Source organism: Pinus tabuliformis, chromosome 7, assembly GCF_031772625.1.
Source record: "Pinus tabuliformis cultivar Carrire ecotype Pingquan chromosome 7, CPIR1, whole genome shotgun sequence".
NCBI lineage: Eukaryota > Viridiplantae > Streptophyta > Pinopsida > Pinales > Pinaceae > Pinus > Pinus tabuliformis.
The window spans coordinates 89873116-89889049 of record NC_142293.1 but is presented as its reverse complement, the minus strand read 5'-3'; the positions used below and the strand labels follow the sequence as shown (position 1 = coordinate 89889049).

Below are 15934 nucleotides of genomic sequence, written 5' to 3'. Positions count from 1 at the left end.
TGAAAAACCATAAAATGATTACTATGGCGATTGGGAGTCCAGGAAGAATCCCATGGTTCCTATTGTGCTTGTAGAGAATCATCATAGTAGCAAACTTACTAGAGAGGTCATAAAATGATGACTATGGTGGTTGGGAGTTCAGGATTCCAGGCACATGAAGAATACTCAAGGAGCAAAGAATGACTGAGATTTTGAAGCCATTTTACAGGTAGCATATGGGCTTAAAGCCCACATTGGACCCTCTCCATTGGAAATTGATCTCAAAGAGCTTTCCAACAATGTGTGGGAGTCTAAAAATTGTCTCTTGGATCAAAAGTTATGGTTTGCCGATGTGAGGGTCTTGAGATCATAAGGAGGCCAAACTATCGAAGGTCGAAGAAGAATAGAGCAGGCTATATCAGAGGTCATAAAATATCAGAATCGTGGAGTAGGTAATATTGGATATTGGAATATCGGAACCCTAGAGCAGGTAATATCAGGATATAGGAAGCTAGAGGCCATCAGAACATCGGAGGAAGCAGATATCGAAATATTAGAAGGTTGAAGCTATTAGAACCTCGAAACTTCTTAACATTTGAATTTTGAGAAGGTATGATATATGGAGCTACCTATATTGTTAAAAGCGCTGAGGGATGTGTAGTAGGAGTAAGAAATGTTTTCGTTGCAAAACCAAGGCTTGATAGGACACCTTCTATCTCCTCTAGTAAGACATATGGCGACATGTGATTTTCTCTGAGAAGATGGAGTGGCAACTGATGTCAACATGATGTGGAAGCAAGTGCACACATGGCAGCTTGTTTTGTCATTTTCATTGGCCTCATGGGGAAAATCAGAGTGACACGTGTCACCACTCAGGAGGCGCCACGTGGAGAAATAAAAAAGTCATGACATCATCCCAGAGGTCAGCATATCGAAGGTTGAGAACCTCGTAACTCCTGTGAAAATGGAATTTGAAAAGGTTACGATAAAGGGGGATCCGATATTATATGGCACATGGTCGTGTGGAGAACAAAGGAACTAAGGGCTAAGCAAAGGGAACTAAAACACAATTGGGACTTTGCAAAAGTTACGATATGCAGGGGCTTCGATCTAATGCTACAGTGGTATCCTAAGTCAACGGTCACAGGCTGAGTCTTATGAGAAAGAAGACGCTCAGGGAACTAAGTGGAAAGGGACTAAATGTATCAAGATTATGCGATATCGTAAAGTTTTTTTTGTATGAGTTACGATATGATGGGGCTCTGATAGAACAATACAGTGATTTAAAATGATGAATGGGTTTGCAGCTAGAGATTAAATGCAATTCAACGAAGTTGGTTTATAGAGTAGTGGGATCTGTCGAAAGCGTTGAGACAAGGCAACAAAGAAAATGGTCCACAAAGAAGAGTTGAAGAAATGAAGAAAACAATTGTTTACTTCGAGTGCGTGTCTTGTAGATTTAAATGAGAAACAGAGTGGCCATTCCTAAGTACTATCAAGCTTTATGGAGCAACGAATAAGCATGGGAAGTCATGGTAGAGTGTGCACGTGGATTTTGATTAAATTGTCAATGAAAGAAGTCAGAAGCCCATCCTTGTGTTTAATGCCATGAAGAAATTCAACCTTTAGACGCAACAGGAGGAGGAGGATGCATACTGAGGTACACTCGGGCAATGTGGAAATAGGCAGCAAAGACAATCACATAGAAACATCAAAGTAGTACTTCTCCATCTCATGGTGGAAGTCAATCACTTGAACTTGCACTTGGAACCTACAACTACTTACATATTTAGCACCACATATATTACCACCTTATACACCACATCCTCCCACCATACATTCATTGTCACATCATCCAATAAACAATTATTTTAATAAGTTATTCATGATTCCTATAATTTACATTGTAAAATATTTCACGATATTTTTGTAAAAATATTCAACAAGTTTAATTATTTTATAATTTATATTTCCTACGAATATAACGATTCCGATCTACATGAACATCCCCTTTCGCATGCATTAGGATAATGTTAGCTTTAAAATATATGTGAAGAGGTAAGCAAAGTTGTGAGGGTCAGCACGCGGATATGGATATAATGCTGGAATCAATCTCTATCATCAAAATTATAACAATATCTCATAAATGCGTGGGCGCCGCAAGTATTATTATTTTATTATAAAAAAATCATGTATTAAAAGTGTGGGTCATAGGTAATCGTATGGTATTGTTATTATAATGGATGTTTTAATATAACGATGTGAAAATGAAAATGAAAATTGAATTTATGCATTCAGTTCAATTAAATTAATATATATATATAAAACGTAAAACGAAATAAAATATATATATATATATATATAACGTAAAACGTGATGTTTTTTTGATGCTGGGAAGAGCTTTATGATGAAATTAATTTTTAATTACACTATCATTAATGTCGCCTCATTAATTTGGCGCCTACATTCATTATCAAACTAATTCTCCGCCGGCGCCTCGATGTATTTCGTGATATTATTCAAACTCATTCTCTGCCGGCGCCTTCGATGTATTTGGTGAGACACGGGAAACAAGAAATTGTGTTAATTTTTAAATCCCTCCTTGCATCTTTCGATGAACCCCGGCAAGCGAGAAAGGTTGAATTGAATTGTTCCACTGGCCATCATGTTTCTTGGTCAATGTACATGTGTCAATTTTGCCATCGCCATTCACCCTCATCCACTTACGCTCCAAGGTGACATGCCTTTAAATACTATGGCGCCACTATATTCGTTCATCTATTCATGAGCCAATTGTCCCCTAACATCAAGTGTTTATTACCTTACGCAAAAGATTGTTGTCTTCTTTGCTTCCATCTTCAGCCTCCGCCCACATTAAACGGAGTGGAAACACGCAATTTGCGAGTCACTCGATCACCGAAACATCTGTTACTTCTTCTTTAATTGACTCAACTGCATCATTCCAAATGGACTATCGATCAATTGATAATCGCTGTCTGCTTAATTTAGTTAATATTGCAATGTTAATGGTAGCAGTGTCATCTGCTCTTGTGATAGTAACGAATGCGAATGGGTTAAAGGTGGGTTACTACCGCGATAGGTGCCCAGAGGCGGAGGAGATTGTAGGTGCAGCTGTGGCCAAAGCCGTGACAGCAAATCCTGGCGTTGCACCTGCTCTCATCAGGATGCATTTTCATGACTGCTTCGTCAGAGTAAGTATACATTCTTATAATTACATATCATATATGTAGTGGTGTATATCAATAATTTCATGCGATAATCTGCCCATTGATGGTTGCAGGGTTGCGATGGATCAATACTGATCGATTCTACAGCAGGAAATCAAGCAGAGAAGGAATCACCCGCGAACAATCCGAGCCTCCATGGGTTCGAAATAATTGATGAAGCAAAGTCTATTTTGGAAGACAAATGCCCGAACGTGGTCTCATGCGCTGACATCCTTGCCTTTGCTGCAAGAGATAGCGCCCACCAAGTAATTAACCTACTCATACCCTCTATTTCTCGCTCTGTGATATTGTAACTATATCTTTATATTCATATTTCCGTATATTGGCTAGCGCAGGCTGGCGGATTAATTTGGGAAGTGCCAGCGGGACGAAGAGACGGAAGGATTTCTCGAGCATCAGACATCCCAGGGAACATTCCTGCTCCACAATTCAATGTGAACCAACTCACACAAAATTTCGCTGCAAAATTTTTGTCAGTGGAAGACATGGTCACTCTCTCAGGTAGCTACAGCTACTGATTAACAATAATCCAAATATATATTTGATTGAACTGAACGTACGATATCCCATCGTCAATCGTATTTTAACATAATTTAATATATATTTTCAGGGGCGCACTCTATCGGGGTTTCTCATTGCTCTTCATTCAGCGCAAACAGGCTTTACAATTTCAGTGGAACAGGTCATCAGGATCCCAGTATGGACCCTCGATTCGCTTTGTCACTGAAAGCCAAATGCCCAATCCCTACTTCTAATTCAAATTCTGATCCAACCGTGCATTTGGATTCATTGACACCCAGACGTTTAGATGAGAAATATTACATTGATCTTCAAGTGAAACGTGGAGTGTTGACTTCTGATCAGACGTTGATGTCGACTCCATCGACAGTCAGAATGGTGAAGATCAACTCCAAATACCCGTCCATATGGAGGAAGAAATTTGGAAGGGCAATGGTGAAGATGGGTGAGATAGGTGTGTTGACAGGGTCGCAGGGGGAGATCAGGAAAAATTGCCGGATTGTCAACTAATTAAACTCAAACGGAAGCACAGCAACTGTGAAGGCAAACCCAACTATGATAGATTCCAATTATCTTATGTTTTTATTCCAAGTAGGGTGCAATTTCACCCGAGTTCATAAGTATTTTTTGTTTTATAAAATGTCTTATTTCCATTTGTTTAATATTCCATTTGATTTGGGATCTCGCTTAGAATAACACAAGCAACGCCGAGAAATCTTCTTCAAATGAAACATTGGAGTATTCTGGTTTGAAGTCTATAAGGGTTTCCACGAAGCTCACAAATATACGAGCAGTACTGTAAAACCAATGCAATGTTATAAAAATTGACTTACTCTACTTCGCACTTTGGGTTTATGAAATTAACATTTTATGGCCGAATTACTTTACATAGAAGATTCTTGTTTTAATTTATCCACCGTTTTTCGGTTTTTCTTTTCTTGCAATTTTTCCATGTATCTAAAATCGATATCAAGATTGGCGCTGCTAGTTAAGGCTGATACCGATTATGGTCGTGTCGTTTATATCCCAATATAAAAAAATAATTTTAATTTCGGACAATCTTAAGTACTTTAGGAAAAGAAGCCATTCATAATTTCATTTGTGGCCCACCCTAGTAATCAAGGCTCCATTAATCACTTTACCATCAGCAATTTGGACTATATATGGTTCCTATAATATCTTTAAAACCCTTTTATGCAACTATGTATGGGTTGAAATTAAACATCATAGGATCCATGAAGAAGATAAACTGTCTAATTCCATCTATAACATTGAATAGGATGTAGCAAAACCATTCACTCTCAATAATAGTTCCTAGCTCAAAGAAATTAATGGCCATCCTAAGAATGATGAAGACGATTCAATTTGCAAGAGATCAAGTATATAGGTCATTGTGTCTCAAGGGTGCATCATCGACTAAAGGGCTCAAACTTGATTCAACTTAGGTAAACTAGAAGATTAAACATGTTGAGGACCTGCCTGTTGTGGCCATATTCTCAAAAATCTACATCCATATTAAATTAGATTCTCTAATTAGGTTTATTATCACATGTTGCATAAATTTTAGTGCAACACTGTCACAAGTTGCTTGTCTACAAGATGTGACATTTCCTTTATAGAGGAAAACATAAAAGGAGCAAGAAGTTTCTACAAGATAAGCCTCGTGGATTACATCTATCTTGATTAATTTAGATCTAACTCACATCCCTTATATGACTAAATCTTGACCTCCTCTTTTGAGACTCCTTTAAGCCTACAAATACAATTATAATTAATTGAGAGAGGGATCTTCGTTGATTTCATAAATACTTTGGCTCTTAAATTCTCATTGAAACTCTACTAAAGTATCCAACTTATGATCCTAAAGCTTTTGAAGAAAGGTGTTGAGATGAGGAATAGATGGAAGGGGAATCTATAGTGAGAAGGCATCAATTTGTAACCATTTTCTTGTGATAATACAATTATATGTTCATTTCCCATAATCATTGTCTATGTTTGATGATTTTCGGTATACATTTCCTTGATCATATAAATATAATTCCTTGGAAAATCATATTTGGATTAGATTTTATTTTATTATTGTTTGTTTATGTTTTCTACAAGTGTTTTCTTTGTGAGCACTGAAGACAAGGCTCAAAGATACATCATTTTGAGTAACTATCGAGGACAAACTATGATAAAAAAGTACGACTCACTTATCTCACTCCTTTCATTGGTGTTTTTATCTAAGATTTGATTGCAATGGACTTAAGGAAAGCTTTATATTTTTATTTCTAATTTTTTTTTGTAAATATAGGTATCAAATCTAGGGAGATCGATGTTGTCTGCAAGAACAATTTATCCAATAACAGTGAGTGAGTCACTACTGTGCTTTTTGTTGGAGAGTAGTTGTCAAATAACCTGGACATTGGAATCCTTTTCCTATTTATGCGTCTAAGCCTTGGGTGTTAACTTCCATAATTACACATCCCCTTGGGGCTTTAGGCCTTGGGCCATATTATGCATTAAGACTTTGTATAGTTAGGCAAGGTGTGGTAGTCACCTTCTTAATTTATAAACCCAACTCGTATCTTATATGCGCCCACATTATCAGGACTGATAAGCAATAGGAGAGATTAGCTTCTTTCCTATGCTAGCAGGACTAATATCAAGCAAACACTCGTGGAACTAATCCCCAATGGAATCATGTCATGAAGGTTGGCCATTAGCCATCCATCGTAACTTGCAACATAGGAAATATTTAAATAATGACCAAGTACCAATCAAAGTAGATTTAAGACTAGAGAGAATGGGTTATAGGTGGAACTTGGAGTGTGATGGGGCCAGCCCACGTGGTCCCACGCTGACTCAAACTACGTGGACTCACACTGAACCTTACTGTGTTATGTGATTGCAAATGATTTAAGTTTGGTGGTTGATTGGTATTAATGTCATGGTACCTTCCCGGCTCCTCCTTATGACACCTGCCCTCCTCGTGATTGACGAACCCTAATCTCTTTACCGCGCTTTACATTCACCTTTTCGCATCCGCTCGGTCATTTTACCCTTGGAAACTGGCTCTGTGGTTTGTTTGGTCTCGGCCGCTTCTGGTTATGCTGCTAGTGAGGCAACCCTGTTGAACTCTTGCTGTTACCTTATGGCGAAACTATGTCTTCCAACACCGTCAATACATTACCATGGGCACTGTCGTGTTTGCTTCGGGCTTTTCTGGTAAGTTTCGGTTCCTCTCTGTACATTCGACTGAGTTTTATGATGGAATGAGCTTGTTTGTTCTGTGCTTGGGTTAAGTCGTTCGTATGGCCTTTCCGTTAATCTTATTGGTGATTTCTGGTAACGAAAATGGTTATGGTTTCGCTCGTGGGTCGAGTTCACAGTTCGAATGCTCCCCTGTTCGGCTTCCCTCCGGCGTTCAGCTCTGTATATCAGGTAAGGTTTCACTCTATGCTTTATGTCTTCGCCCTCTATTTGTTCCGGAACTAACGTTCCTCAGCTCCTTCGTGAGCAGGGATAATTTTGGATTCTGTAGGCCTGGGTCTCGGCTCACCTCAGGTATGAACCCTCTGTGCCCTCATACTCTGTTTCGCGGGTTCGTTTGCACATTCATGCCTTAATTTCCTGTGCAGTCTTTATAAATGGTTTTCAAACCCTAACTCTGCCTTACTCTGGTTTTGCAGGTGTGGCCGCTCCCGTGGATGCGCAAGGGTTACAAACCTTCTTGTTTCGGGTAGCTCTGTCTTCACTTCTACTTTCTCTCAACGGTTCTTGGTTGAATCTGCTTGTTTGCTGTTTGCAACTTGTGTCTTTAAACGAGTCTGTTTGTGTGTTGGGTTCTCCCAACCCGTGGCCGTGACTGGGTTTTGCTGTGAGCTTTGGATAGCTCAGGACCACGAACCCTCCGTGCACGGTTTCTATGTTATTGAATTTGTACAGGCATACAATGTAACACTTTATAATATATAAACTTGTTGTAAATGGCTTTTTGGTTGCTTACCGGTTTGGCCGTAGTTTGTTTGTTGTTCCACTGTATTGGTTCTGCGCCTTAATGTCTGGTGCTCGGTCTCGGTCTTGACTGGTTGACAGACTCCTTAGACTTGTAAAAAGAACTCTGTTATTCGGCTTATCTGGAATGAATTTACTACACAGTAATATGAAAATACATTTGAATTCAAAGGACGTAATTCATAGAAATAAATATTTAATTGTGCACTGTATTTGATGAAGGAAGAATATTGTCTGTATTACTGATAATCTCTTTTACATATGCTGCTGCTCAACTGAACCCCTCTGGGTCGTTTCATTTGCCTTTTTGTACAATGGTTTTGGACAGTTGGTTAACTGCCTGGTAGTTATGCTCTTGCAGTTTATACGGTTGCTCAGGCACATGTTTCTTTTATTATTCGTTTGTTTACATACTTTTGACACTATTCTGTATCTAGCATTTTTAACTAAATCCTATTACAATAATTAAGACAAACTAAACATGAATTAAAACAACATTGTTTGGTGCTGTAATTGATCCTGAAAATAAATAAAAAAAAACAACAATAGCTCTGACAGGCTTGCTGTCCAGATTAACGAAATATTCATCAACCCCAATCTTCTTCAGAAACTTTCTCGGTCCCTTCTCGGTCTTCGCCCTGTCGACCAGATGCTCCTGCATCAGGCTGCCGGGGTAAAAGAGAGTTCTCATGGCTCCGTTCCATGAGTTCTTCCACCGAGTAGCCTGCCTTTCGGATCTGCATCTCGTCAAGCCAGGAACTGTCCTCCATTGGACGGTCCTTCCACTTAACGAGATAACGCAGATACTCCTTTCTGCGTGTCTTCTTGGCCACCTGTGTGCTGATGATTCCTTCTATCTCATGGGTCTTGACCGATGGTAACTGTTTCTTCCAAAGACTGTCCTCGAACTGGGTGTCCCGTTGTGGCTGTACCACTCGTTCATCCTCTACCTGGGCATGGTATGGAAACAGGTCTGCCACGTTGAATATGGGTGATATGCCTATATCAGGTGGCAGCTGAATTTCATACGCATTTGCTGAGAATTTTCGCAGAATTTTGCATGGGCCGATTTTTTTGAACTTCAGTTTGTTATACGTACCCTTAGGAAACCGTTCCCGGTGCAAATGTGCAAGGACTTCGTCCCCAACTTCAAAGTTTACCTCTCGCCGCCTTGTGTCTGCATGTTGCTTATATTTCTGCGTGCTGTCCTGTAATCTTGACTTGACCTTTTCATGCAGCTCACTCATCGCTTCTGCAAAATCTTCTCCGTCTGCACTTCTCCTTTCTAGCTGTCCCAAATCTCGTAATTCATGTACTCCTCGCGGATGCATACCATACAAGATTTGAAATGGGCTAAGACCGGTGCTCCTATTTGGTGAATCGTTATAAGCGAATTCTGCCTGGGTAAGAGCTCGGTCCCACAATCGCGAGTTCTCTCCCGTCAAGCTGCGTAACAAGTTGCCCAAACTCCTGTTTACCACTTCTGTCTGTCCGTCAGTCTGCGGATGATACGCAGAGCTGAAATTTAATTGTGTGCCCAGCTTTTTCCACAGGGTGCGCCAAAAATGTCCTGTAAATTTCACATCCCTGTCTGATACAATAGTTTTTGGTAAGCCATGTAGTCGAACTACTTCCGTAAAAAAAAGATGTGCCACGTTCGTGGCGTCGCTTGTCTTCCGGCAAGGAATGAAATGAGCCATCTTTGAAAACCTGTCCACCACCACCATCACTGAATCATACCCCCGTTGCGTTCTAGGCAATCCTAGGACAAAATCAATGCTGACTGAGTCCCACGGCCTGCTTGGAACAGGTAGGGGTGTGTACAGCCCCGCGTTCTGGCTGTGTCCTTTCGCCAGTTGGCAGATTTTACACCTGGCTATATATCTCTGTACGTCCCGATTCATCCTTGGCCAGTAATAAAAATGCCCGAGCTGCTCCACTGTCTTATTGACGCCAAAATGTCCCGCTAGTCCGCCACTGTGTTTCTCTCTCACCAGATTTTCCCTCATCGAACAATCTGGAACACACAGCTGTCCCCCTCGAAACAACAATCCTTCCTGTAGATTGTAATCTAGCCATGGGCTTGTATTCCTCAATACGGGATTCTGGCATGCTTCAAAAGCTTCTTTGAAATCCGCGTCCATCTGGTATAAATCTTTCAAATACTCAAATCCCATCACCTGTATGCCACTTTCCTGTAAGAGCAGGGCTCTTCTACTTAAAGCGTCCGCCACTTTGTTGGCTTGCCCACTTATGTGTTTCAACACAAAAGTGAAACTTTGCAGGTACTCCACCCACTTGGCATGTTTATGGTTCAGTTTGTGCTGCTGAGTTATGTACTGCAATGCAGAATTATCAGAGAACAAAACGAACTCATTTCCCAGTAAGTAGTGCCTCCAATGTTTCAAGGCTTGAACCACTGCATAAAATTCCTTATCATATGACGAATACTTCTGCCGACTTTCATTCAGCTTCTCACTAAAGAATGCCACTGGTCTGTCCTCTTGACTGAGTACAGCACCAATAGCTGTCCCGCTGGCATCACATCGAACCTGAAAAGGTTTGCTGAAATCGGGCAGTCTCAAGATTGGCCTTTCTGTTATTTTACGCTTCAGGAGTTGGAAACTGTTTTCTGCCGCCTTAGTCCAGCAAAAAGGTTGGCTGGCCTTCTTGATGGTTTCCAACATGGGTGCGCAGATTTCACTAAAATTCCTGATAAACTTCCGATAAAAACTTGCTAAACCGTGAAAACTACGTACCTCGAATAAACTCTTAGGTGACGGCCAACTCATGATCGCTTCAATCTTTTCTGGGTCCATCTTCAGCTCATTCTCTGCCACTACAAATCCCAGATAAATCAACTCCTTCTGCAAGAAAGTGCATTTTTTTAAATTTATCAGCAGCTTGTTCTGCTGCAGCTTTTCGAATACCCTTCGGATATGCTGAAGGTGTTCTCTTTTCGTCCTGCTGAAAATCAAAATGTCATCCAGATAGACTATTACAAACTTTCCAATAAACTCCTTTAACATCTCGTTCATCAATCTCATAAAAGTGCTTGGAGCATTACTCAACCCAAATGGCATGACCAGCCATTCGTACAGTCCTTCGTTAGTCTTGAAGGCTGTCTTCCACTCATCTCCCTCTCTAATCCTGATCTGATGGTACCCGCTTTTCAGATCTATCTTTGTAAAATATGCTGCCCCACTAAGACAGTCCATCATGTCATCCATTCTAGGCAAGGGAAACCTGTATCGAATGGTGATCTTGTTTATAGCCCGCGAATCTGTGCACATTCGCCATTCTCCACCTTTCTTGGGTGCAAGGACTGTAGGTACCGCACAGGGGCTTAAACTCTCTCTGATCAGTCCCTTATCTAACAATTCCTGCACTTGTTTGCGTACTTCCTCATTGTCCTTTGGACTCATCCTGTACGCTGCCTTGTTCGGTAAACTTGATCCTGGTATAAAGTCAATATGGTGGCTGATGCTCCTCTTGGGAGGCAACTTATCAGGTAATTCCTCAGCCGCAATATCTTGAAATTCTTCTAACAGCTCTTGGATCTCCTTGGGCAATTCTGATCTCTCTAAGCTCAGTAACACTGGCTTCATCCTCCTCACCACTGCAAAATTAATCTCATTTTCTTAAATCTGTTTTATGTACTATTTTCCTCCAAGTAATAGCGCTTTTGTCCCGTTTGATTCTGCTGTATCTTCCTCCTTGATGGGTACAAGTGTATGTTTGACCCCATCCTTCGTAAATTTATAACAATTTGTTTTTCCATCGTGTGTCAGCTTCCTGTCATACTGCCATGGTCTTCCGAGCAGTATGTGGCACACGTCCATTGGCATGATATCACAGACCACTGTATCATGGTACTTGCCAATGCGGAACTCCACCTCGCATTGTTCATCGACCAACAACTAGTGGCCTTTCTGCAGCCACGACACCTTGTAAGGTGTGGGGTGCTTCAGCCGCTTCAATCCCAGCTTTTCCACCATCTCTGTGGCAACCAAGTTATCTGTACTCCCGCTGTCTATGATGACCTTACAACACTTTCCATGTGATTTACAGACTGTCCGGAACAGTGCTTTCCGCTGGGTTGTTTCGGCCACTTCCTTGGTTGGCTTTATCAATACTTTATTCAAAATTAAAGCTTCCCCCGTCTCCGCCATGTCTTCCACTTCCCGGGGTTGTGCTTCAGCTTCTTCAGGCTGTGCCATCAGCGTTCCCCTCTGACCAGCCTGTTCAACTTCTGGACACTCAAAGGCTCTGTGCCCCCATTTGTGGCACCTGTAGCACTGGACATTCGCCCCTCTTCCGCGGCCATTCCCTCGTCCTCTCTGGTATGACCGACCTCCTCTGGTGCTATCCCCTTTTTCGGCTGTCCCTGAAGTTTTTGAACTGCTGCCTTCTTCGCTGTTTGCAGCACTCTTGCCTCTTCCGTAGGACTGTCCCCGTCCTCTGCTACTTCCTCTCCCTCTTCTGCTGTTCTGTTTTCTATTAATCTTTTCCTCAGCCTTTACAGCGCTCTGAAAGGCTTCTTCAATATTCCGGGGAGAAAGAATACTGATTTCATCCAATATCTCCATCCTCAATCCATTTACGTACCTTGCTGTCTTTTCTGGGTTATCATCAGTATAACCAGCACGTAAATTCACTCTATAAAATTCTTCTGTATACTCCCTAACTGTCATTCCTTTTTGCCTTAAACCCTGCACTCGCCGATATAATTCCACCTGGTAATCTTTTGGCAGAAATCTGCCTTTCAACTTCGCTATCATTCTGGACCATAGTCGTATCGGCGACTTGTTCATTTTCTTTCTGTCTGCTTGGACACTGTCCCACCATAGTAGTGCGTGTCCCTTCAACTTAGTGGCAGCGAACTTAACCCTTTTGTCCTCACTGACTTCTTCATTTTCAAAATATTTATCCAGTTCGCTTATCCAGTCCAACAGGACTTCCGCAGACAGACTGCCATCATAATTAGAGATTTCTGTTTTTGGTTTGCTGCTGGCCATTAAAACCTGTCGCAGCAACCTCAATTCTGGAGCTTCCTCATCAGACCCTTCTGCAGCAGTCATCACCTCCTCTTCACTGGTGTCTCCCAGTTCTGGGTCTCTTCGTCTACCCGCTTCTACTGCTTCCAAGCGAGCTGTAAGAACTCTAATTTGTTCCCGCAATCCTTCATCTGCTCCTCTACGTGCACCTCTTCCACATCCTTGTCTTGGCACTTGTCCTTCTGCCATCTTCCTCTAAATAAAAAAAACTGCTCTGATACCAATTGATGGGGCCAGCCCACGTGGTCCCACGCTGACTCAAACTACGTGGACTCACACTGAACCTTACTGTGTTATGTGATTGCAAATGATTTAAGTTTGGTGGTTGATTGGTATTAATGTCATGGTACCTTCCCGGCTCCTCCTTATGACACCTGCCCTCCTCGTGATTGACGAACCCTAATCTCTTTACCGCGCTTTACATTCACCTTTTCGCATCCGCTCGGTCATTTTACCCTTGGGAACTGGCTCTGTGGTTTGTTTGGTCTCGGCCGCTTCTGGTTATGCTGCTAGTGAGACAACCCCGTTGAACTCTTGCTGTTACCTTATGGCGAAACTATGTCTTCCAACACCGTCAATACATTACCATGGGCACTATCGTGTTTGCTTCGGGCTTTTCTGGTAAGTTTCGGTTCCTCTCTGTACATTCGACTGAGTTTTATGATGGAATGAGCTTGTTTGTTCTGTGCTTGGGTTAAGTCGTTCGTATGGCCTTTCCGTTAATCTTATTGGTGATTTCTGGTAACGAAAATGGTTATGGTTTCGCTCATGGGTCGAGTTCACAGTTCGAATGCTCCCCTGTTCGGCTTCCCTCCGGCGTTCAGCTCTGTATATCAGGTAAGGTTTCACTCTATGCTTTATGTCTTCGCCCTCTATTTGTTCCGGAACTAACGTTCCTCAGCTCCTTCGTGAGCAGGGATAATTTTGGATTCTGTAGGCCTGGGTCTCGGCTCACCTCAGGTATGAACCCTCTGTGCCCTCATACTCTGTTTCGCGGGTTCGTTTGCACATTCATGCCTTAATTTCCTGTGCAGTCTTTATAAATGGTTTTCAAACCCTAACTCTGCCTTACTCTGGTTTTGCAGGTGTGGCCGTTCCCGTGGATGCGCAAGGGTTACAAACCTTCTTGTTCCGGGTAGCTCTGTCTTCACTTTTACTTCCTTTCAACGGTTCTGGGTTGAGTATGTTTGCTTGTTGTTTGCAACTGTGTCTTTTAACGAGTCTGTTTGTGTGTTGGGTTCTCCCAACCCGTGGCCGTGACTGGGTTTTGCTGTGAGCTTTGGATAGCTCAGGACCACGAACCCTCCGTGCACGGTTTCTATGTTACTGAATTTGTACAGGCATACAATGTAACACTTTATAATATATAAACTTGTTGTAAATGGCTTTTTGGTTGCTTACCGGTTTGGCCGTAGTTTGTTTGTTGTTCCACTGTATTGGTTCTGCGCCTTAATGTCTGGTGCTCGGTCTCGGTCTTGACTGGTTGACAGACTCCTTAGACTTGTAAAAAGAACTCTGCTATTCGGCTTATCTGGAATGAATTTACTACACAGTAATATGAAAATACATTTGAATTCAAAGGACGTAATTCATAGAAATAAATATTTAATTGTGCACTGTATTTGATGAAGGAAGAATATTGTCTGTATTACTGATAATCTCTTTTACATATGCTGCTGCTCAACTGAACCCCTCTGGGTCGTTTCATTTGCCTTTTTGTACAATGGTTTTGGACAGTTGGTTAACTGCCTGGTAGTTATGCTCTTGCAGTTTATACGGTTGCTCAGGCACATGTTTCTTTTATTATTCGTTTGTTTACATACTTTTGACACTATTCTGTATCTAGCATTTTTAACTAAATCCTATTACAATAATTAAGACAAACTAAACATGAATTAAAACAACATTGTTTGGTGCTGTAATTGATCCTGAAAATAAATAAATAAAAAACAACAATAGCTCTGACAGGCTTGCTGTCCAGATTAACGAAATATTCATCAACCCCAATCTTCTTCAGAAACTTTCTCGGTCCCTTCTCGGTCTTCGCCCTGTCGACCAGATGCTCCTGCATCAGAGTGCTAGAGGGTTTTACGCCACCCACCACCCATCGCCTGCCATTGCAACCATCACATATTATAACACATCTAGCAAGTTGGTGGAAGAACAACCTACCCAACCATGTTTACATCATCAAACTTGTCCATTGCCCATCACTCACCACCGACTACCCCCTCATCTTTGTTTAATTTAGAATTTTTTAAGTGGTGATTCCATCAAGCATCATGATGTGGACCATTATGGCGGATCCCATTAAGATGACATATCAGAGTTACATGACCATGTGGCCAATTTATTAATGTGCCCTTTTTTAGACCGAGTTACAAATTACCATAACTTTTGATACATGACTTGGATCGAGGTAAAATTGGTATTGTTTGAAAGATATCAATGAGCTAAATATAATGGTGTTATCATAATTTAACTATGAAAACTTGTGAAAATGACATATTTTGGTAACCCCACCTTCATAACACACATTGGGGATCAAGTTAAACAAGAAGTAACATCTTCCTCAACCTGAGAAAGTATAAGGGGGTGAGAGGGAGCTAGTTACAACTTTGCATGTATAACTACTTACACATTTAACAACACATACATTACCACCTTCTCCATGACAAACCTCCCATCATGCATTCATGGTCACTTAGCCTAGTAATTAATAAGCTACTAAGCACGCTATAAAATGTTTCTTGATATTTTTGTAAAATTTTCAAACATTTCTAAAGATTCTATAGTTTATATAAAACTTTGGTGATTTTCAAGTTAAAATAATATTATCCTATAAAATTTGGGCTAATGGTTTAAAAAAATTAGAAATTGATGATTTTTTTACATGGAAGATTAACCCATTTAAAAATGTTAGCCCCTAAAATTTCCCTTTTTATTATTAACCCAAGATGGATGTCTATTTTGGAATAAAACTTCTAGAATTTTAATTTGATTACAAATCATTATTATGTGGATGGTATTGATTTAACCTTTATGATATATTCTATAATATTCTTACAGATCAAAGGTTGAGATCTATCTCAAAAGCAGTTATGTCCTTTCTACCATTTTTTTTGTAAATCA

At 40.9% G+C, this 15934-nt stretch overlaps 2 protein-coding genes across 2 annotated transcripts; both read left to right on the top strand.

Moving 5' to 3' along the window:
• The first annotated feature begins 2773 nt into the window (after window positions 1-2773).
• On the top strand, window positions 2774-4570 carry LOC149245406 (peroxidase 5-like). Its single transcript, XM_089455583.1, has 4 exons — window positions 2774-3191; window positions 3281-3472; window positions 3563-3728; window positions 3838-4570. The coding sequence occupies exons 1-4, from the start codon at window positions 2946-2948 to the stop codon at window positions 4254-4256; spliced, it is 1023 nt and encodes a 340-aa protein (XP_089311709.1). The 5' UTR covers window positions 2774-2945; the 3' UTR covers window positions 4257-4570.
• Window positions 4571-6729: 2159 nt separating this feature from the next.
• On the top strand, window positions 6730-7596 carry LOC149245405 (uncharacterized). Its single transcript, XM_089438235.1, has 2 exons — window positions 6730-7295; window positions 7421-7596. The coding sequence occupies exons 1-2, from the start codon at window positions 7043-7045 to the stop codon at window positions 7594-7596; spliced, it is 429 nt and encodes a 142-aa protein (XP_089294361.1). The 5' UTR covers window positions 6730-7042.
• Window positions 7597-15934: the final 8338 nt, after the last annotated feature.